Source organism: Lytechinus variegatus, chromosome 16 (assembly GCF_018143015.1).
Source record: "Lytechinus variegatus isolate NC3 chromosome 16, Lvar_3.0, whole genome shotgun sequence".
Taxonomy (NCBI): Eukaryota; Metazoa; Echinodermata; class Echinoidea; order Temnopleuroida; family Toxopneustidae; genus Lytechinus; species Lytechinus variegatus.
The window spans coordinates 315,716-337,429 of NC_054755.1; the positions used below are offsets into that span (position 1 = coordinate 315,716).

General features: G+C 35.2%; 1 protein-coding gene across 2 annotated transcripts; it reads right to left on the reverse strand.

Moving 5' to 3' along the window:
- Positions 1–179: 179 nt before the first annotated feature.
- On the reverse strand, positions 180–9,827 carry LOC121429722 (programmed cell death protein 10-like). Of its 2 annotated transcripts, none has more exons than XM_041626915.1 (7): positions 9,738–9,827; positions 7,593–7,774; positions 6,900–7,044; positions 6,054–6,225; positions 4,929–5,055; positions 1,700–1,790; positions 180–611 (listed from the first exon to the last, which is right to left on the reverse strand). In XM_041626915.1, the coding sequence occupies exons 3-7, from the start codon at positions 6,978–6,980 to the stop codon at positions 450–452; spliced, it is 633 nt and encodes a 210-aa protein (XP_041482849.1). In that variant the 5' UTR covers positions 6,981–7,044; positions 7,593–7,774; positions 9,738–9,827; the 3' UTR covers positions 180–449. The 2 variants fall into 2 exon arrangements, with proteins under 2 accessions (XP_041482849.1, XP_041482848.1); XM_041626914.1 differs by having other exon boundaries at positions 6,900–7,079.
- Between the last annotated feature and the right edge of the window lie 11,887 nt (positions 9,828–21,714).

Below are 21,714 nucleotides of genomic sequence, written 5' to 3' on the forward strand. Positions count from 1 at the left end.
TCTAACAGTATAATTCAGCTCATTTCTCTCTCAAATCATTCTTAACTGTTTCACAGGATAAATAAGATAGCTTTCTTCACCATTCATGAGTTAGGACAGAGCACAGTAATCATAAGAAATATACAATGTAAAGAAAATTTTGACACTTTTAGCTTTCCATAATTTTAGGACCTACCATGGTCTACGTTAAACCTGACTTCAGAATACGGGCCCTTGTTGCAAGAAGCAGATTCACAATCAATTGTAAATTTACAATTAATTACAACACATATGATTAATTTGGGGACCGCAAATAGATTTGCAATCAATTTTTTTTGCAAACGCCCTAGTAGAGTGTCCCAACCTTTGAATTCCCAAATCCATCCACCGTCTTCACGCTGCTCTTGTACTCCATATGTGAAAGGGCCTATTAAAAGGAAGTATAGAGATGTGAAAGGGGATGATAGCATTCATATGGTCTTGAGGAGTTTAAGGATGAGGTTGATGTGGTGGATCAGGTGCGTGGCGCTCTCGTAGACCTCGGTAATATTACCGACCCTGAAGTAGTTCTTGAGGTTCAAACTGAAGTCTTTGGAAGAATGGATGAATTCCTTTCGGTACGTCTCGATCGTCTGAAGACGAAACAGTGGGGAAAATGAGAAGATAATAAAAGTTTTTGACAGGAATGTCTCTTGAATTTATTTCAAAAAGGAAGAAAATCAGTTAGATTTTTTCAGTTTTGTTAACATAATGGGTTTTTCCAAGGCTGACAAAAGTGTTAGTTTGGAATAAATTAAAAGGCACTACACATGTAGAAAAGATGGCATCGGAAAGGGGAGAGGGCACCGAGATTACACCATGTTAAACACCATGTTCATACATGGACTTTCACAGAAGACCCTTAACAAATATTTTATCATCCTTATATCTCAGAATACAAAAAAACAATTATCTTATTGTTTTATTGATGCTAAAAAAAAGCCTCAAACATTTAATTTTCATGATTTGTGGAAATACATATACGCTTTACAATTAACCCTTATCCATGCAGATGAATGAAGGCCTATTAAATGAAGGCCTTTAAGCAAATTTCAATGTAGAATATAGGCCTATTTAGCAAATTTTGATACTCTATTCACTGTACTTCTTCTCGGGTCTCTATACATGTACAAGTCCTGTCCAGTAAAGAGCACAAGATATGGCTTTTGGTGTTCAAAGAATCCAGATCTGTGTCAGTGCATGACTCTGGTAGGAGGGGGCAGACCAAAACTTGTTGCAAGCATGTACATGTTGGTGCGTTATGATCTTCATGTAGTGGTTATGTTTTCCTTCAACAAGAAATTTTCCAACATTATGCTGCACTCAACCCAGGTGAGGTACCAGTAATGGGTACCCAGAAGGAAGAATTTCCTCGAATGCTTCATCGCCTATATGGCAGCACAGCTAAAGCCGGGGTAATGATAGCAGCGCTTTGTATCCTCAGGCAAAAAATGATTTATAAATCCAGCTACTACCGGTATTATTATTACATCAAGCAGCTGTGAAAAACAACTCTTTTTACATGTTTTTGTACAGATACTATCAGTATTTCATTATGACATCACCCAGCTGTGAAAAAACAACTTTTTTTAAATGTTTTTGTAGAAGCATACAGAAGCATGGTGTCCAACTTGTAAAGGACAGTGCCCCCCCCCCCTTCTAGGTAATACTTAAATCTCACCTTTCTTTGCTCATGATCTCTAAACAATGATTCATCTTTGAAGATTGTGTTGAGTGCTCCTAATAGATCCTTGATACCGCATGCTATATCCCTGCAAAACAGTCGATATTAATAATTATAAACTGGTGATATGGATCCTAATCAAATGATTGGCAGAAATGTATCACATGACCAGTCATTTATTTTAGCTACAAAGAAAAATTTGCTGATGACTAATACTTATGTAGTATGCCTAGCAGTTAAGTCTTGGAACTCTTGTTGGAATGCTCCCCAGGGAGTGGAGAAAGGCATATATCATATGGTGGCATGACAGAATCCGATGATGGGGTAATAATATATCTGTAAAGCGCTTAGAGATGCATTAAGCGAGACATGAAAGCGGATTAGTATTATTATTAATGACTACTTCCATTGAGCAGTCATGGTTTTGAGATGAGGATAGTTAATCAAATACCAAGGATTAACATCATTCTCTTACAAAACATAATACACATCATTTTGCATGGGCATTAATATAAATATCCACACTATACCTATAAAATAATCCAAATGTCCTCAGCTATATAAGAAGTGTTGAAAATGTACATTGTTTATGTAATTATTACAAATGCCTTGTTGACGAGTATAATTTGTATTATAATCATAATACTTAATGATTGGCCATCATAACCATGTGTTGCCATTTTGAAAAAATCATTGAAGGGGAATGAAACCTTTGGAACGAGTTGGCTTTTGTGGAAACAGAAAAAAAATTAGATCAAAGAAAGTTTGAGAAAAATATGACAAATAATGAGAAAGTTATGAGCATTAGAATATTGCGATCACTAATGCTATGGAGATCCTCCCATTGGCAATGCAACAAGGATGTGTGATGTCACATGTGAACAACTTTCCCTTTGATGGACTGTGAAATACCCTCAAAATGTCTATTTTTGCTCTTTCTTCAAGTGATACAAACTCTTTATCAATAATTTATTCTTTGGAAATCTGTATTACATACATGCCCTCCTATAGAAAGAATACATGATCTATAGATGCAAGAAAAGAGGCAGTTTAAGTGAAATATATTAAAAATAATGGACAAGTTGTTCACATGTGACATCACACATCTTTGTCCCATTGCCAATGGGAGGATCTACATTACAGTAATGATCTGAACTTCAAATGCTCATAACTTTTTTTTATTATTTATTCAATTTTTCTAAAACTTTTGTATATCTTTCTTTGATTTTTCTGTTTTGCACAAGCAATCTTGTTTCAAGGGTTTTATTTTCCTTTAACTCAATCCACCTGTATAATCAAATCTGAAGACCCGGATATACTCTTGAGTAAAATAAAATATCAACTAAACGTGTAAATTATCTACTTTGTCATATAAGTAAGGTAATAGTTGAATAAAAATGCAATATCACTAGAAATGATTACTATCCCCATCCCATTATTGTGAATCAGTTGTTCAAGCTTGTTCATTTACTCTTGATTTTCATCACTTCTGTAAATTCATTAGTGTACTATAAATTTCCTTACATACGATTTCATCCATGAAAAGCAGACAAGAGAAAAACTTGTTGAAGGTCAAGTACACCTCAGAAAATTGTTGATTTAAATCAATAGAGAAAAATCAGACAGGCATAATGCTGAAAATTTCATCAAAATCGGATGTAAAATACAGTATGAAAGTTATGACATTTTAAAGTTTTGCTTCTTTTCTCCAAATATTTATACACATACATGTATGCACTAATTAGTCACATGCAAATGAGAGAATCTATGATGTCCCTCACTACAGGGGTATTTTTGGGGGTTTTTTTATTATTTAAATCATACAATATGTCAATTTTTAGAGATTTGACAGTAAGGGCCAACTTGACTGAACAATAAAATGTTAAACAATGGTAATTCCACATGTGCAGGGAGAAATAAAACTTTGTTTCACAGGATAATGAGGAGAAAACAGGATTATTTCAAAAAATAAAATACAAAGAAATAGTGAGTGATGTCATCAGTTCCCTCATTTGCATAACAATAAAAATAATAAACAGTTCTTGTATAGCGCATATCACAATTATGAATGTCTCTATGCGCTTCCAAAGGACTTGGATATTATTACCCCAGCTGTAGCTTGGCTGCCGTAATTACTATGATTACAGCGCACACGCATTTCAAGGAATAAATTCCTGCCAGGTACCCATTCACCTCACCTGGGTTGAATGCTGCACAATGTGGATAAATTTCTTGCTGAAGGAAATTACGCCATGGCTGGGATTTGAACCCACAACCCCCTGTTTCAAAGTCTGGAGACTAATCCACTGGGCCACAATGCTCCACAAACGCATACGCATACCGTCCGGGATGTGCAATATAACTATTTTGTCAAATGAAGCGAAACTTTAAAACGTCATAACTTTCTTATTTTACATCCAATTTTCATGAAATCTTCAGTGTTATGCTTGTTATATTTTCCTCTTTTTATTCAAATCAGCTTTTTCTTGGGGTGGACTTGTCCTTTAAGGATGAACATATCAACCATTACATTACATAGCCCATACATAGCAATATGAAAGCACAACTACCCATTAACACATAAATTGTGGTTGCTAGAACAAGAGTGATTGTCATATGGGGGGGAATAAATCCACTTGATAGAGTTTATGAAGTCAACTGAAACTAAAATCAAAACCAAACACACCTAAGTTCAAAGCAAGTGTGAAACCAATTATGATAATTATAAAAGCTACTACATCCCAAAATGACTAATCTGTAAAAAGTGATAATATACAAATATACCATGCTTTGAGATAAGTATAGCAGGAATTATTCATCCGAGGTTGGGCTGGCATTACTATTTTTCACAAGGGGGTTCTATGTAGACAAAAACAGATGCTGATTTCTAAATACCAGTGGGGATAGTTTAAACAAAAAAACTTTTGTTTTAGAAAAAAAAAGATAGTGGGGAAAGTGTCCCTTTGAAATGACTACAGAAATGTTGCTTTAATTCTTCCTTGTTTTTGTTTGTTTTTTTTTAGGTGGAATGTTGCCGATAAAATCAAACTACTCAGCGTGTTAATATTGAATTTATTCATTTTACTGGTCACTATTAAGAAAATTATTTTTTGCTAATTTGAAGAGAAAATTCTTTGCTTTCATGTAATATTTGCATCATCATATTGCACCTGGGTACCTAGCAAGTGACAAATACAAAATACTGTCTTACAAATAGCATACTTACTTAATTGTTTGTAGAAAGACAGGTCTGTTGGCGTACTGATCTGGTAACCTCGCAAGGATAGCCTTCAATGACCTAGCTTGCTGGTTCATCCTTATGAATTTATCTTCTCTTCTTGTTAATGTGTATTCTGACGAGCAAAATTAAAGGTTTAGATCTTTAAATCAAGATTATTGTAGACATAGATTAGCTTTGATTAACATGTACACTCAGTGACATACATGAATAGAATTCATTCTGACGAGTCATCAGGCATTTTTTTTTGGGGGGGGTGGGGGAATACTTTTTACAGATACTGCCTAAATCTACTACATTTGATAAGCCTTACCATTGCAGTGAATGGAGATTTTTTTTATTGCTCTTTTGAGCATTTTGGGGGCGATATCACCCCAAGCCCCCATGTAATTTTTTCCTGCAATTCATCTGAGGTCAAAAGCACAACGCTAGATAGGAGAGAGACATGTCATTCATGACTCCCAAGTTGGCGTATGCCAGTCCTATGATAGTTGAACTGTATATATTGTACTCTAATGCACTGCAGTCTTTGGAGAGTTGTAAGTAGAGTATTTTTTAATTTATATTTTATTTATCAGATCTCCAAATATGAGCTGGATAAACCCTTTCCAGTCAAAATGGCTGGTCTTCTGAGGGGCTCCAAACAACCAAATTAGCAAAGTCAGAAATAGTCGTAATTTTACATGACTGTTGACAACTGAATTCTGTTTTGTAAAAAAAAAGCTAGGAATCTCAAAGATCTCTAATCTAACTGACTTGTGACATAGGTAAGTTTTGTTAGTCTAAGGTTATTTGTTATTAAATTATAAAGATTATAACCAAATGCAGCAAAGTCAACTAGTAGACTACACTGAATGTTATTTGTAAATTTGCATTATCGGAATGAATCCTGCCTAATCCGAGGTTTTTTGTTTCTTCAGGAACTTCAGAAAACTGAAATTCACCATTTGTTCGAAGAAAAAATAATTGTCAAACACCATATTGAAATGATTAATCTTCATTTTAGGAGTTGTGCACAAGATGCACAGATCTGCAAATTTATATAGCACATCATCTAAAGCTTTGATCATAAGATTTATTTCTTATTGTTACGGATCACAGGCAAAGTCTCACCTTCACTGTCTAATGCTGCTAACTTGAGAAGACTTTCTGTCAGGTTCACATTCTTGGACTTGGCTTCTAAGATACCGTGGATGAGTTGCTTTGTGAAACCTGGTTTCTTCTTCTCCATCTTGTTAAATGCTGCCCTCAAGGTCTGTGAAGCTGCCACATCCGTCTGCTGCATCTGCAATGGAACAAAATGATATTCCTGAGTTATAATGATATACAGCTTAAATATGTCTGGTGGGGGCACTTTTGCAGAAAGCACAAGTCCAACATATGTGCTTCTAATAATCTGTACTGACCGGACAGAAACGTTGTAAGTGCTGAAGATAATAATAATTTAGGTATATTTACCCAGGGAAGCCACTTCAGTTCTGCAAATTAGGTGGATGGATTCACCTTGCATTCTTTAAACTAGAAATTTGACTTGTCCAAAGGACACAGATGCCCCAGCTTAATACAATCTGAAATTCGTTCAATATGACTGAACTTAATATCGTGCAGAAACCAATATGCATATATATAAAATGAACAAATTTAGACCTTTGAACCAACTCGCATATATGAGCTGTGACCTTTGACCTGCGACTCCGAATTCGAACTTAGCCCGTATTTTGGTGTCATCTACCTACACACCAAAATTTTTTTAATCCATTATATATTTTTTTAGTTATTGCGCAGATACCAAGTGGGGGACAAACGGACAGGCAACACTTAATGCCCCCTCCGGACCTCGTCTGCGGGGGCATAAAAATGTATACTTTCATTTACCAAAAAGTAAGGGCTATAAATAGATTGATTTTATGCTGGAAGTGAGGTTAAACTACACTGAGAGACAATGGAAAGTAAACCTACCTCATCAAGGATGGGATATAGGAGGATATGAAGAGGGAAAGATTCAACAGTGGATGTATCATGTTCATCTTCCATGGTCATTCTGTTTGTTGACCGGGCTGACCCGTTTGCAGTCGCAATGGTGATGGTTTAGTGTGGCACCAGGCTATGTGGACAAACAACAATCACTTCCTTTACCCACTGCAAGAATAATGAATCATTTAAGAGTAAGTTATTTAAGAGTAAATGAAGTAAAAATGAGAACTTTATACCTGTGTTTATATAGCATTCCTATTCACAAAACAAAGTTCTACAGGATTACCCCTGCATAGCTAGGCACCAAATTGCACAATTTTAATACTCCAGAAATTCCTGCCTGTCTAGCGATTGAAATCTACAGTATGAAGACAATAGAAAATTATTATACATACAGATTTATCAATGTTTATGATGGTTACCTTTCCTCAGTCAACGTTGCTCACACAAAAGCCATCTGTTTATGAATTATAGAATTTCCGAATTCAACAGTAATATATGGTCACATTCATTCCAGCTGACAAAAAAAAAACACAAGAACCTATCACACAACTAAACTCTCCATTTGAAAACAATGTTTAACTTGACAAAACTATTTTACACATTAAAGATGAGAAATCCCATACTTGATACAACAAAATAGAAATTATAAAATACTGTAAAGTTCAGGATGCTTACCTTTTCAAGTGGCACAAGCTTTGACAAAGCTCAACGTTCCTTTCTTGAATCCAGGGACTTCACCAAAAGAATATCTTGGTGCCGTTCTTCCAGTCTACTACTTCAACCAGAAGAATGGTGTGGATATCAACTTTAAGTTATTCTAAACCATTAATCCCTCTGCAGTTAAACCATCATTTTACCTGTAGATAATAATAATAATAGACATTTGTATAGCAGCATCTATCTAGAAATATTTATTCTGAGGCGCATTGTTATCATTATTATCACCCTGGCTTTACCTTGAGCTGCCTTACAGCGCTCATGCATTCAAGGAATTTATCCTGCCGGGTACCCATTCACCTCACCTGGGTTGTGTGCAGCACAATGTGGATAAATATCTTGCTGAAGGAAATTACGCCATGGCTGGGATTCAAACCCACGACCCTCTGTTTCAAAGTAAGAAGACTAATCCACTGGGCCACAACACTCCACAAGATCATAGATAGAGCAAAATAGTTAACAAAGAGTTCTTACATTAAGATACAACAAAATTTGAAACATTATCCTGAAAAGCAAAAGTAACAAATACAAAGAAGAGATAAAACCCTTGAAGAGACAGATATCATGTTCTAAGTTCAGATAAAACAGGGAAGATAAGTTGCGCGACGCCGAGGTAAGTCACTGTTTTTGTTCCTTTAAACTTGATTTTTTTTCCCCGGTTTTTGGCAATTAATGCCAAGAGGAATTATTAATTTGTATTTCGGTCGCATTAATTTGCAAGTTTGATTCATTAAAGAAAAAAATTGAAGAGCCCAAACGGGGGGATTTTGCATTGTAAGTCCCCTAATGGTGGCTGCATGATAGCAAGCTGACTGTGTATAAGGAGAAATTTTTTTAAAAAATTAAAAACTCCTTGAAACAGATGGCTGCCGGCTGTATTGCCATTGTCATTGAGTCCCTGTATGGCAGTGAGTCGAAACTTCGCGCGTGTCCATACTTCGCGGACGGTCATTATCTAAAAAACTAGCCAATATCCTTAAAATTTGACATTATCAACATGAAAAGCAACCTAAAATTACCCTTTGGTGAAAGTTTCTTTAGGATGAGTTCAATATTCATGAAAATATTGGCAAAAGATCGGCAAATTTGTCACCGCTAGCGCTCGTTTTGAAGAAATCAACAAGCATCACGATATCACCATTTTGCAAGCAGAAATCATCAAAAATGTGAGTTAAATGTGGTACTAACCGATTCTATAGCATTTTGCCATCAAATAAATATTTCACTTTTTAAGCTTGAGTTTTTGTTTAAATCTCCACAAAAGCTTTGGTGCGCGAAGTTACTAGGTCACACTCTTTCTGAACGTTTACTTTACATTTTCGTCCATGATTTTATTATTATAGTTTACGATCTTGCCGTCAATGTGGTAACTATTTCTTGAATTGGTTTTGTATAAATTATGAATATTTTGTGAATAAAATTAGGCCTGATGAATATTTTTGAAAAGTGCGTGAAGTTTGGACACCCCGTCATACAGATCAAGTTAGAACTTCGTCTTCGGTCTCTGTAATTGGTGAGTTAAGCGAACAGATTACAGCGGAATAACCAATAATATAACGGAGACTGAAGCTATTGCCTTGGTCTAACAGTGACACAGACAGCTCAGTCAGGCCTCAGCAGGCTAAGACTAGGGCACACACAAAGTCAAAGAGAAGAAGGAGAAGAAAGCACCGATTTTCCGAAGGCGAAGGTGATCGGTGACACTCTCACTGGCAAACATGGCATGGCAAATGCGATACGGTACTTAATTTTTAGGGTTGTCATGATAATCATGAAGATTGATGATAATCTGGATTACATTGTCGATACAATTTCACATTTTCGATGTAGCCTGATAACCGGTGAGTCCAAACTCGATCTCACTATAATAATTCAAGAAAAACGGGATCAACAAACGGAAAAAAAATTCAACAAACCCAAACAAAGTCAAACTCATTGATCAACGAACACGACAAACTGACAAACGTCAACAAACGGGCATGACGGGTTAAATTAGGAGACGTAAAATTTATATTTAGAAGCTAAATATTGCACCCTTCGTAACTTGTTCCTAATCTACATTAACTAATCATTATCCTATTACGACATAATCATTAAAATTACCTCTACGTCATTCGAAATCCTTCAAATAGTTCAATCAAACGTAACAGGTAGTGTGCGGTACGTATTTAACTCTATGGTTCCGTGCAAAATATCTTTTCTCAAGTCCCACGTATTGATATTTGTGTATTCTTCAGCTTTTTCTGTTCCTCAAAAGAAGAAATTTTGAAAGGCTTTATTTTGTGATATAAAAATATTCTTAGTTTTTGTGTGATTTTTTTATTCTGTAAAAAAATAATTAGCGAATGAATTATTTTTAAGATAAATTTTGCAATTTTTTTAAAGAAATGACGATGTAAATAACAAGTATTTAAGAACAAATTGGCAATATGTATACAATTTGGGTGGAGTCACTTTGCGAAAGATTCCAAATCAGATTGCTGAGATTTGGGAGGGGTTGACAAGGTGGGGACTGGGGGTAAGGAGCTATAAGGGCCTAGAATGAGGGGTGTGGCGGGAGTGTGGTCAGCCTGGGTGGTCAATTGTCATAATCAAGTGTTTTCGTTGCTTTATGTATTATCGTTTTTAATCTGTCAGTTTATAACTGTTTTTTTAAGACATTCAAATCCACCTTGTCAGTTCAAAAAGGTGAATGAAATTCTTACAATGCGACATGCTAAGGCTTGTGGACAGGGGTAGAGAGACAAGTCCCCCAACTTATTTAATGGAGGGGACAGATCCGTTTCAGATCTGTTTGCTAAAAAAAATCAGCTCGTGCATGCTTAACTTTTACGCACGCATTTGATAGGCCTATCACCCCCCCCCCCCCTATCACGGTCTCGAGTCGATTAATTCCTACAAACATTCCTTGAAATTTTCCTTTTACACGCCAATATACCAAACATTTCAATTTCAGGTCGTGAACGCGATTGCTTTAATTTATTGTTTAGTAAGATAAGCCTGCTATTTATGATTATAAAAAGAGTGTAAAATGTCCAGTTCTTAAGGTTAATATGAAATTTAAACTCGCATCTGTGTCAAAACAATGCTTAATTTCCAGGCTGGTGTAGGCCTGTATAACATTTCAGCTCCTTGCTCGCATTATATAAGGATATTGCTCGTGATTTCTTTCTTTTTCAAGTAACTAGCTATCTTCAGTTTTCAGGTCTGAACATTAACATTTTTAGCTCGCACTTTGCGCTGGCAATATCTATTTTGCCGGAGAGATACCATGTTTATTATCGAAGATTGCACGACGGAGTTTAAAAAAGTATAAAAATAGACCATTATGGAAATGGAAACAAGCTAAAAGAAGAAGAAAGGTTCGTCATAATTGGCAAGGGGCTGGGAAGGGAGATAAGCTGGGACTGACGGCGCTTTCCCGTCCAATTTTCTTATCTCAATATCGACTTTATTTTCTGCCGTTCCGAATTTTGATGATATTTTATGATATTGTTATTTGTTTCTTTTTCAGGGATTGTCCAGGCTGGAGATATTTATATTTCAATAAATAGAGTAAAATTTACGAAGTAAAATGTTGAAAAATTAATCAAAATCGGATAACAAATAAAGTTATTAAATTTTAAAGATTTGCATAAAGGCAGTGAAACATTTCTAGGCATGTCTTTATGAATATTCATTATTAGATGGACTGATGACAGTGGCGTACCGTGGGTCACGGCATTGGGGGGGCACCAGCAAAAATTTCGGGTCACTTAGGGAGCGCGCGAAGCGCGCTCAGTTGTCAGGTATTCTGACCTAATAGAGATATTTTAAGGACATGCAGTGCCATTGAATTGATATGTATCTCACTGATTAAAAATGCGAGCGCGAAGCGCGAGCTGAAAATTTTTGATATTGGGGGCTAAAAATTGACATTATAAGCAAATTGTTTTGTAATCATGATACTTAACTGTCTCGCTAAACAAACATTGCGAGCGCGAAGCGCGAGCTAAAATTTTTGTTTATACTGACCCTAAACAAGGAAATTTTAAGGATTATATTTTAGAATCCATTAAGAGTATAAATATCTCACCATAGTCAAAGTCAATGCTAGTGCCATCCTTTGCTGATTTTGTTAGAATTACATCTAAACACAGTCATGAAGCACCTTTTGTAGTCATGTAATCATGATTATCATACGCATCTTACTAATCAAATACTGCAAGCGCAAAAGCGCGAGCTGAAAATTTAGGAAATATAGACCTGAAGAGGGGCATTCTAAGGGTTGTTTGTAGGAATTCTCTAAGACCCTACGTATTTGACTAACAATGATGCGAGAGCGAAGCGCGAGCTGAAATTTTTGTATATATTGACCCCAAACATGGATATTTTAAGGACTATGGTTAGGAATCCATTAAGTCAGAGTATACATATCTCACCATAGTCATCTAATGCGAGTGCCAAGCGCTTGCTGATTTTGTTAGAATTACATCTAAACACATGGAGCACTTTTTAAAGTCATTGTAATCATGATTATCATACGCATCTCACTAATGTAATACTGCGAGCGCGAAGCGCGAGCTGAAAATCTAGGAAATTCAGACATGAAGAGGGGCATTGTAAGGCTTGTTTGTAGGAATTCACTAAGACCCCACGTATTTCACTAACCAAATGATGCGAGCGCGAAGCGCGAGCTAAAATTTTTTGATATTCAAATCAGAAAAATTGACATTTTACGGACTGAATTTAGGAGTTCATGAAGAGCAGAAATCTCACCAATCCACTAATGCGAACGTTAGCACGGACAGGAAATGTTTTATATTAAGACTTTAAAATAGGGCAATAACTTTCAGTAGTCATGAAAAAGAAGAATATATCACTACTTAAAACAATAATAACTCTAATTGCCAGGAAATATATTATTTTGTTGTATATTGATTTGAAAACAGCAGGTTTATATATCTCGTTAAACAGTCTATGCGAGCACCGGGAACAATGAATACACAATTAAGCAAATAATGTTTCATGAAGTTGTGAAAAAAATGATTCTTATGTTACATAACATAATATAATATAACACTATAATAAACAACAATTTCTTCTTTTCCCCACTACGTTTCTCTTCCTTTTTCCCTCTTTTTCTCCTTTTCCCCGTTTTTTTTTTTTGGGGGGGGGGCACGTGCCCCCCCCCCATGCCCCCCCGTAGTTACGCCAGGGACTGATGATGTCATATCCCCACTTGTTCTTTTGTATTTTATTATATGAAATTAGGTTCATTCAAAAATGTTCTACAAAGAACTAAAACAATTAAATTGACAACTGATTAAGTGCATTAGTTATTTATTGCTGCAACTTATTTCATTAGTAAGAGAGATATATCGTTCACACATGTATAAAAAAATGAAACAATTATGATTTCATGTAATAACATAAGAAAAAGGAAAGTGGGGATGTGTCATCATCAGCCCACCTGATGAATATTCATGATAATGTGCATATAACTATTTTAACAAAATATTGATAAACTTTTAAATTCAATAGCTACGTTATTTGTTATCCGATTTTGATGAAATTTTCAGCGCTTTGCTTTTTGTATTTTACTCTATTTATTCAGATATAAATATTTTCAGCCCGGACCATCCCTTTAATCTAGAATTGAGAAGAATGCGGCGGTTTTTATGAAGTTAAATTGTGTTTGGAAAAAAATATCTCAATCTGTCCCCCCCTTCAAATTCTACATATTTAGGGGGGTCGTCCTTGGACCTACCTGCAACCTGCTTTATATAGTATCTATAATGCTATTGATAGCACATAAATGCCTGGGGAAAATCTCCGGGCAATCCCAAATTATGACGACATAATAATGTTTTATTATTTTCTCGCTTGTTTACTCTAGGTTAGAGAAGTCATATCTAAAGAGGGGGATGCTATATAGGTAAGAACTAGTGTTTAATCCAGGAACACTAGTAAGAACATGGGAGCGACCGCCTTTATGATTTTTTAAATTAGTGAGAAAAAAATGTAAAGAAGAAGGGAGAAGAAAGGGGTATTAAAAAATTATATGGGTCGTGAAACCGTGCAATATGAGCCACTAGCATTTTGAGAACGACCACCTCCTCCCCCCATCCCCACTCATCCCTTAGTTAAATGCATCTCAATTCAGTCCAATTTTAAGTTATAAGTCTAGTGACGTTCCCTCCACTGACTTTACATTGCTAAAGTTGCCAGAAATTTGAACACGTTGAAATGGCTCAACATTTAATAAATCAAATATAATTAATTAAACGAAATTTTACCTTTGTTTTTACCTTTTTACATTTTCCCTCGCAAAATAGGATTTTTTTTACACAAGATGGACAGATAGAGGATGTGAGATGGGGGGATAGTACAGACTCATTGTATAGGATTGCTACTACCTGTGAAAATATATCAACAGGGGCTGTAAGGGTCAGGGCAATTTTGCACTAGTTTCACCCCCCCCCCCCCCCCCCCTCTTCACCATCGATCTGTATACAGACCAGTGCTCTTTGGTGATCTGTACACAAATTAATTCTGTTCGCTGATCTGTAAATAGATTAGTGGTCTTCGCTGATCTGTATACAGATTAGTTACGTTCACTGATCTGCATGACATTTTATGCAATGTGATACAAGCTTCTTTGACTGTACTTAACCCTCTTTACAATTTATCTGCTATATCTTTTTAATTACTTTTCTCATATTTATATCAGTGAGGTATTGCCAACCTGTTTCTGTAAATTGCACATCATTATTTTGTTACATTTTAATTTCTAATTTGTTTTGTGAATTGAAAAATTAACAACTTGAACACTCTCTTGATTTGTTCTGAATATTGGATAGCGCCCTCTTCAAATGCGTCTTCATTTCGGGTGAGTGCCGAAATTATATTTTTGAAATTAGCACTCTTCAGGCATCTGTGAGGTGTGCAAAGTATTTGAGACTACTGAACATTATGTTTATTTTTTTTCTTCAAAATATGTAAAGGAGAGACGCATTATGATTAATAAACTTAAGATGAATGACCCGAATCCTAAACAATAAATTGTTAATAAATAATCCCGACTATACACAGGAACTGCTATGTTTTATATATGCCACTAACCGTTTTGACATTTAAGGTATTTGGGGTTTTTCCAAACACAGGACATGAAAGAAGGGTATATAATTCTTGTTAATAAGATACTAAGACAAGACAAAACAAAAGAATAAGAAGGACGAGAAATATGTATGTGATTCCACATTTGAATCGTTATTTAAAGGTCAAGTCCAACCCAGAAAAATGCTGATTTGAATAAAATAGAGAAAAAAATCAAACTAGCATAGTGCTGCAAATTTCATCAAAATCGTATTAGTTAGTGACATTTTAAAATTTCGCTTGTTTTTCAAAAAAAACAGTGAAATGCACAACTATAGGTGAGTCAGTCGGTGATGTCCATCACTTACTATTTCTTTTGTTTTTCATTGTTTGGATAGTATCAAACAATGTTAATTTCACATGTTCAGGGAGGACTTAATCGTTGTATCACTTGACAATGAGGAGAAAATTAGAATAATTCATATTTCATATAATAAGTACAAAAGAAATAGTGAGTGGATGATGTCATCAGTTCCCTCATATGCATACCAGCCTGGATGTGCAGATAACTGTTTTGTGAAAATAAGCGAAACTTTAAAATGTCATAACTTTCTTATTTTACATCCGAGTTTGATGAAATTTTCAAAGTTTTGTTTGTTGGACTTTTCTCTTTTTATTCAAATCAACTTTTGTTGAGGTGGACTTGTCCTTTAACGAAGATTTGAGGAAATTCTACATATAAATTATGCAATAACTAGTTACTAGTTATTGCATAAAATAGCACCAGATAACCAATCGGCTACTGCATGTAGCCGATTGGTTTGCTGGTGCTGTGCCCTTTTCCACGAACAATCATTTAGCACGCGCGATATTAAATTTTCACTATTTGTATTAAAGTGTTATTCAACGTAGATATTTAATTTTGTAGGACCTACTAATATAATAGGTTGATGGGTGACTAATCTATATTAATGTCACATAATCTTCACCAATGGTTTGAAGTCGTATGGATCGTTTTCCGACGACGTCCTACTTATACGAGAGCGACTGGCGCGTATAATCTGGAGAGATTGAAGAGCGCCATCATATTCAACAACAACAAGTGCCAAGAAATCACTTCGCAGAGTACGCTTTCTGCAAAGTTCAAAATCTTTTGAAAATGCCCGTCAAATCATTATGGACAAATTAGAGGCCATTATCGAAAATTGGTGGATCTGAACAGCACATCGTATTGAGATTAAAATCGAAAAAAAATTGCAAATATGTCGTTTATCCAGTCCAGGATTTTGATTCACAGATTTCGACAAAGACTGCTTTTGAAACAAGATTCTCAGTGTTGTAGAATAGAAAGAGTCTGCGAAATGATTGCTAAAATTCTTTACTGATTGTGCATGAGACCTACTGATGCAGCACCATCATGACAATAATTCCATTTATTTATTCATTCATTTATTTATTTATTTATTTATTAGAACATATTTAATCAGGTACAAACGATCAGCATAAACTGTTTTTCATCAATGACCTGATGAAAACAAAAAGAACAACGTAAATCATCATATCATACATGAAACTATAAAGTCAAAATCTAGGTCATGGATAACAATTGTTAGTAACATAAATAAACAAATATTGTTACTAAAGTTGATAATATGAATCAAACTAAAAGGGAACAGTTACTAATTTTAGATCTACTAATTATATAATTCATTCGCTGATAAGAGCACTGAATAATGAAATAATAATGGCATGGAAAATCGAGTGAAACAATGGCAACCAGTTATAAATGTATGTAACATATCTGGAAGTCAGGAAGACATATAGGGCCTACTAATGAAAGGTCTGAAAAAACAAGAATCCAATAAGACTGCTCTTGTCTTCTTCTTCTTCTTCTTCTGGAAACATACAGTCCACCGTCTGGTGTATTGTCGTACTGGTGAAGTGCAGCGTGCAAGTGTATGTACATTATCCGATAAACAGCGTGCAAGTGTGCACGCCATGGAAGTAAACCACACTTTAACATGGTCGAAAAAAGTCAAACAATGTACTTTTGTTGAGAATGTGATATTTATTGATAAAACTTTGCAATTAATTTTTTTTTTGAACTGGCATGATTTTTTTTTTCAAAAGTCGGACCCCGGCAAAACGCGAAGAATGTGTATTATTTTTGTTTTCTTTTTGTTATAAAACCCCTCTCAATCATGGAATGGATAGAACATTTCTTATAAGTAATTCAACTAGTTTCAAACACGGTAAAATTGATGTTTGACATTATATGCAACGCAGTAGTACTCTGAACTTTACAGCAGTTTTAACAGTCAAACAACAATGCTTAATCTTATTAAGAATTAAATATTTAAAAAAATATTTTGCTGTTTAAGATTTTAAAAACTTTAGATAATTACTGCAAAGTTCTTTAGTAAACAGCGTTGCATGAAAAAGAAATAAACAGCGTTTTGTGTATAAAGTGAAAATATTAATCATTGTACAAATTATGTAATATGAAGAGATCGTGGATACGTTGAAGAAGAGGAGGGATCCGGTATTTAATAAATGGTTGAGGGTACATAAGAATGTTTCTATTTATTTGACCCTTTTGACAAGCAAAAAGAAAATTAAAGAAAAAAAATTAGGGGCGGTATGGGTCTAGAACCGTCAACAGGTCGGGTCTACATACATAGACATATATACAGACGCCAGGGATTGTTTCTTTCGAATCAGTTTTGTTCTTTAAGATTTTTAAAATCTTAATCTGTTTCTTTCGAATCATTAATGACCACTTTATTTCCTGATCCACAATCCTAACCCTAACCTTTTTATGACTAGCTGTTGACTATCATGAGCATCAGATGAAGCTGCTAATTGTTATCAGTGATAAACTGTTATTCAAGTATATAGGGCCTAATCGATATCCTGATATTTGATTGGCCAATAGCAAATTGTCAATTACAAGATACTTAATGAAACTCACCCACTATCCTGCAATTGATGTTTCAAGTTTTGTTTTGCCTTTTGCCTTTTTAATGAAAATTGAATTCGGTGTTGATAGACTGCGTTCACGTCTTGTATAATTGACCTTTTTATACGAATAAAACTAAATCTATTAAGGGGATGGATATGACTGGTTTGTTTGTCCGTATAGAAAAGATAGGTAACAAATTAGGCATTTATCAGGCGCTGTCCATATGGGAAGGAAGGGGAAATGCTTATGATTTTAACCTATTAAACTATTCTTCCTTCTTTTTTCTTTCATTTTCGTCTCCCCGGCCTTTTTTTCACTACCTGAAAACCAAAAGGGGGAGTCGGACTGTGCCCCCTCCCCTCTATGCCATTGCTCCCTAACTACGACTTGTTATATGTTACCGATTCATTCTCAGAGTTCATTAAATGATTACAATAATATTTTTATATATACTATTTTTACGATATGGCTATTCGCTATTCTTTAGGTAAATGTTGCTTTAAATTTGACCTAATTTTTACACATTTCAAATCTCAACAAATTGCTGTTTAATGAGAAAGAATTGTTAGAAAAGCTACTGATACAAACATGGATTGGGAAGGTGAAACGTTCTTGATGAGATAATTGAATTTCACACCTTTTTTCAAAAAAGAAATAAATTCCAAGCTTCAAACAAGAAATTCAGTTTTAGCATATTACATTGATAACATAATTACTATCCATGAAATAGACTGGTAATCATTCATCGGGTGCAATATTTCTTATTATACTTTAATACTCGCATTGTACTGCAAAAAGATTTCAATTATAGATTTGGTAGTAATTTCTGGTGATTCCAACTCACATAATTATGTTATGTATAGACGTTTACACGTCAGAAAGACTGGCCTCATAAAAGACTTTTAACTGTTGCTCTAATCAGTTCTGCCAGTCATGCATATGAGCTCATAAATGGCTCATCATTTGAACCAAAGGGAAATTTATCCAGGATAGATTTGATGCATATCATCTAAGGATTTGCGTCATTCTTTAGGATTTGATATCCTGCCAATCACAATTTTGATGAATTCAATAGACGACAACGTATTATCAATCAGTCTTTATTTATTTGATTTCCTTATTATAAACAGCGCCGCCAATATTCAGATAAAGTAATTTAAATTAAATACAAGGTTAAGCCATTTTAGCGTTGATGCGGCGGGAAACCTTGACGAGTTCCTCTACAGGGGTGAACCATATACTTCACAGAAACACCTCACAAAATTCATATAAAATGAGGAGAAATTACTACATCATTAAAGCCAAATAATATATGTGAGTGTGTGTGTGTGTGTGTGTGTGTGTGTAAGGGGGTAGGGTAGTTGACATTTTTTTACATGGTGTAGGAAACAGTATAGGTATTGATCCTGCTCCTATATATGTCATCAAATTATGAATGAGCATTCAATATTGCCCTTTTAATTTATGCTACATGAATACTGATATGTATAGCACCATTTTTATCTATTCCGAGGCTCATTAACATTTTACCTTGTTGTGTTCAGGCTATCTCCCCATCCACCTATATACTTCACCTGGGTTGGGTGCAGCGTATACACAACTGTCATCTCTAACCTCATCCTTAGTTTTCCTTCCGTACACCCTACTTCTAATGGGTCCCAACAACCCCTTAATGTGTTATGTATTCTATTTTTTCATCTCACTGATCTTCGTTTGTTCGCATACGTCTGTTTTATTTTATAGATTAAACTTGAATTTGAACTTCAGCCTTGATCTCATTTCAATTAATACAATTTCTTTTTTTAGTCGTCCCCTTCCCTCATTGGTATAGGACTGAACCCCATACCATATTTGATGGGGTGACAGTCTACTCCTGACAGTGCAGACATACGGGGAGGAGTACATGGCTTATGATGTGATGAGTACATTTTCCCATCCCCTCGCGGAAACATGCCTAAATTTCATCTTCTAAAACGTAACAGGGAATAAGAAAAATAAATAAGCTAGGAATTTTTCTATTTTAAAATTTTATTTCATCTAGCTTTTTTTTCCAAGGGGGGGGGTCTTAAATATTTGAAAAGCAAAAAAGGGCTTTACAACAAAATGAAGGTAATTTTGGTACTGAGAAATTTGATAAGCATAAAAGGGAAGTTGGCTCCAAAATGTAGGTTATTGCTTTTTATTACTTGGCAGCCCAGTGGGGGGGGGGGGTAACCACTTACTCCCCCGGCCCCGTAGATCCACCTTTGAATATGCAGATTAACGTATCAAAATTCACGTTCATATTTATTCATATTCTCGAACTTCCAGGTTTTGTACAATTTTCCGAACCATAACCACGGGAGGCCTAAGCTTTATGCAATAATATGAGCGGGATTTGCTATTGTAAAATTTACAAGATTTTAAAGCCATTCGGACGATGAAACACACTCCCTGTACCATCGCTGCTGTTTCTGTGTTCCTATCTCGCTAGTCTTGCTAAGAATTTGATTTCTCAAAGATAATTTGTACAATATCAAGAATCAAAATATTTGCCGGTGACAATGTCATATGAATATAATCCCCTTTAAGTTTTTTAAGAATCAACTCGTTCTTGACAATTATAAATAATTTGGAATTATTTGGTATTTTGTTAGGGTATAGACCTATATAATTATAAAGCAATGCTCGAGGGGAGGGGCGTTTCTCGGTAGTTTGTTTTATACTCTGTTCTATAAAATGAATTTTACCTGGCATTATCATAAAACTTGTAAAGGCATATCAGTAGTGATGGGGTCGGGCATACATCTTTGAAAGTATGATACTTTACCCTCTCCCCCCATCCGACCCCATCTTTATTCTGACTCCCCTTCTTTTCTTGTTATGTATTCTATTCTATTCTTTTTTATATTCATGTCCAAAGCCATTTACCCTTCGGTTTCACCGTTTGTGTTACATTCCCCCCCCCCCTTTTTTTTACGGCAGTCAATATATATTTTCTCTCAGCAGAGACCAAAGAGTAAAATCTAAATATGAATATTTCAGATCGAGAATATCGAGCCCCGGGCAACATAGGACACCCCCCCCCCTTCCCCAGTGTATATCTTGCACGCCTTTTCTGCTATATAGGTTGGAATAATTTTATCCGGAGGGAGGGTGCAATAGTGTTGTATTTGCTTATCGGATTAAAGATTTTGTCCGGTCTTCACAAAAGGACCCTATAATCTCTTCTATTTGAAAGATGTCATTCGATTTCAGTTATACTTTGAGATGTATAGGCTTCTCGGTAATTAACTGAACTTCCTTCATTAATATTGATTTAAAAAAAAACAGGTAAAAAGGCGGAAGGTCCCAAAGGACCTATGAGGTTGCCGAATTATTGTAAAATATATCTGCTTCCCTGATCTATCCCTTTACTCTGGATCTCCAAGTATTTTACTTTACTTCGATGTTATATCTCTTGTATCAAATAAAAAAGCGTATATTCCTCGACCCTAATCCTTTTTAGAAACATATCGGTATTCCATCTTTTCCACTCATTATTATTTAAGGATCTATGCAAGGAGCTTTGGCTTTGCATTGCGAAATGAAATGAACACAAAAGCTCGATGGAATTCTTTGTGGATTTCCAGTTTATTCTCTGGTTAACATATGAAAGGATGTGCTTCGGACTGCGGCGATGAAAGAAGTTTCTGTGGTTAGAAAAGAAAAGAGGATTAAAGATAGTTCTATTCACCTGTCTTCGTACGATGGATTCCACCTTTTCGGTGGGGACGTAAAACGCAATCCGATTATTTTGACGAGTCGATTCATTTTAAGGGGAGAATCATAAGCATATACTTCAGACGTATGAGTAAAAAATAAAATGAATTGTCAAATTTATCCAATGAATAACTTTATTTATCATATTGTATAATGACATATCTATTTTTTGTCTAATATACATTAAATTATTGGTAAAATAGAAAAAGTGAAAATTTACACTATACCAAGGACCCTATTTTATAATGGAGTCATCCAAACCAGAGGTAACCCGCTAGATGCAAGAAAGCCTGCTGAATG

Excerpts from the sequence above, each read along its gene's own strand:
- LOC121429722 (XM_041626915.1), bottom strand. The coding sequence starts at position 6,980 with ATGACCATGGAAGATGAACATGATACATCCACTGTTGAATCTTTCCCT. Across the intron at positions 6,226-6,899 it reads TATATCCCATCCTTGATGAG|ATGCAGCAGACGGATGTGGC; the intron begins GTAGGTTTACTT and ends GTTCCATTGCAG. Across the intron at positions 1,791-4,928 it reads GTCTTTCTACAAACAATTAA|GGATATAGCATGCGGTATCA; the intron begins GTAAGTATGCTA and ends ACTGTTTTGCAG.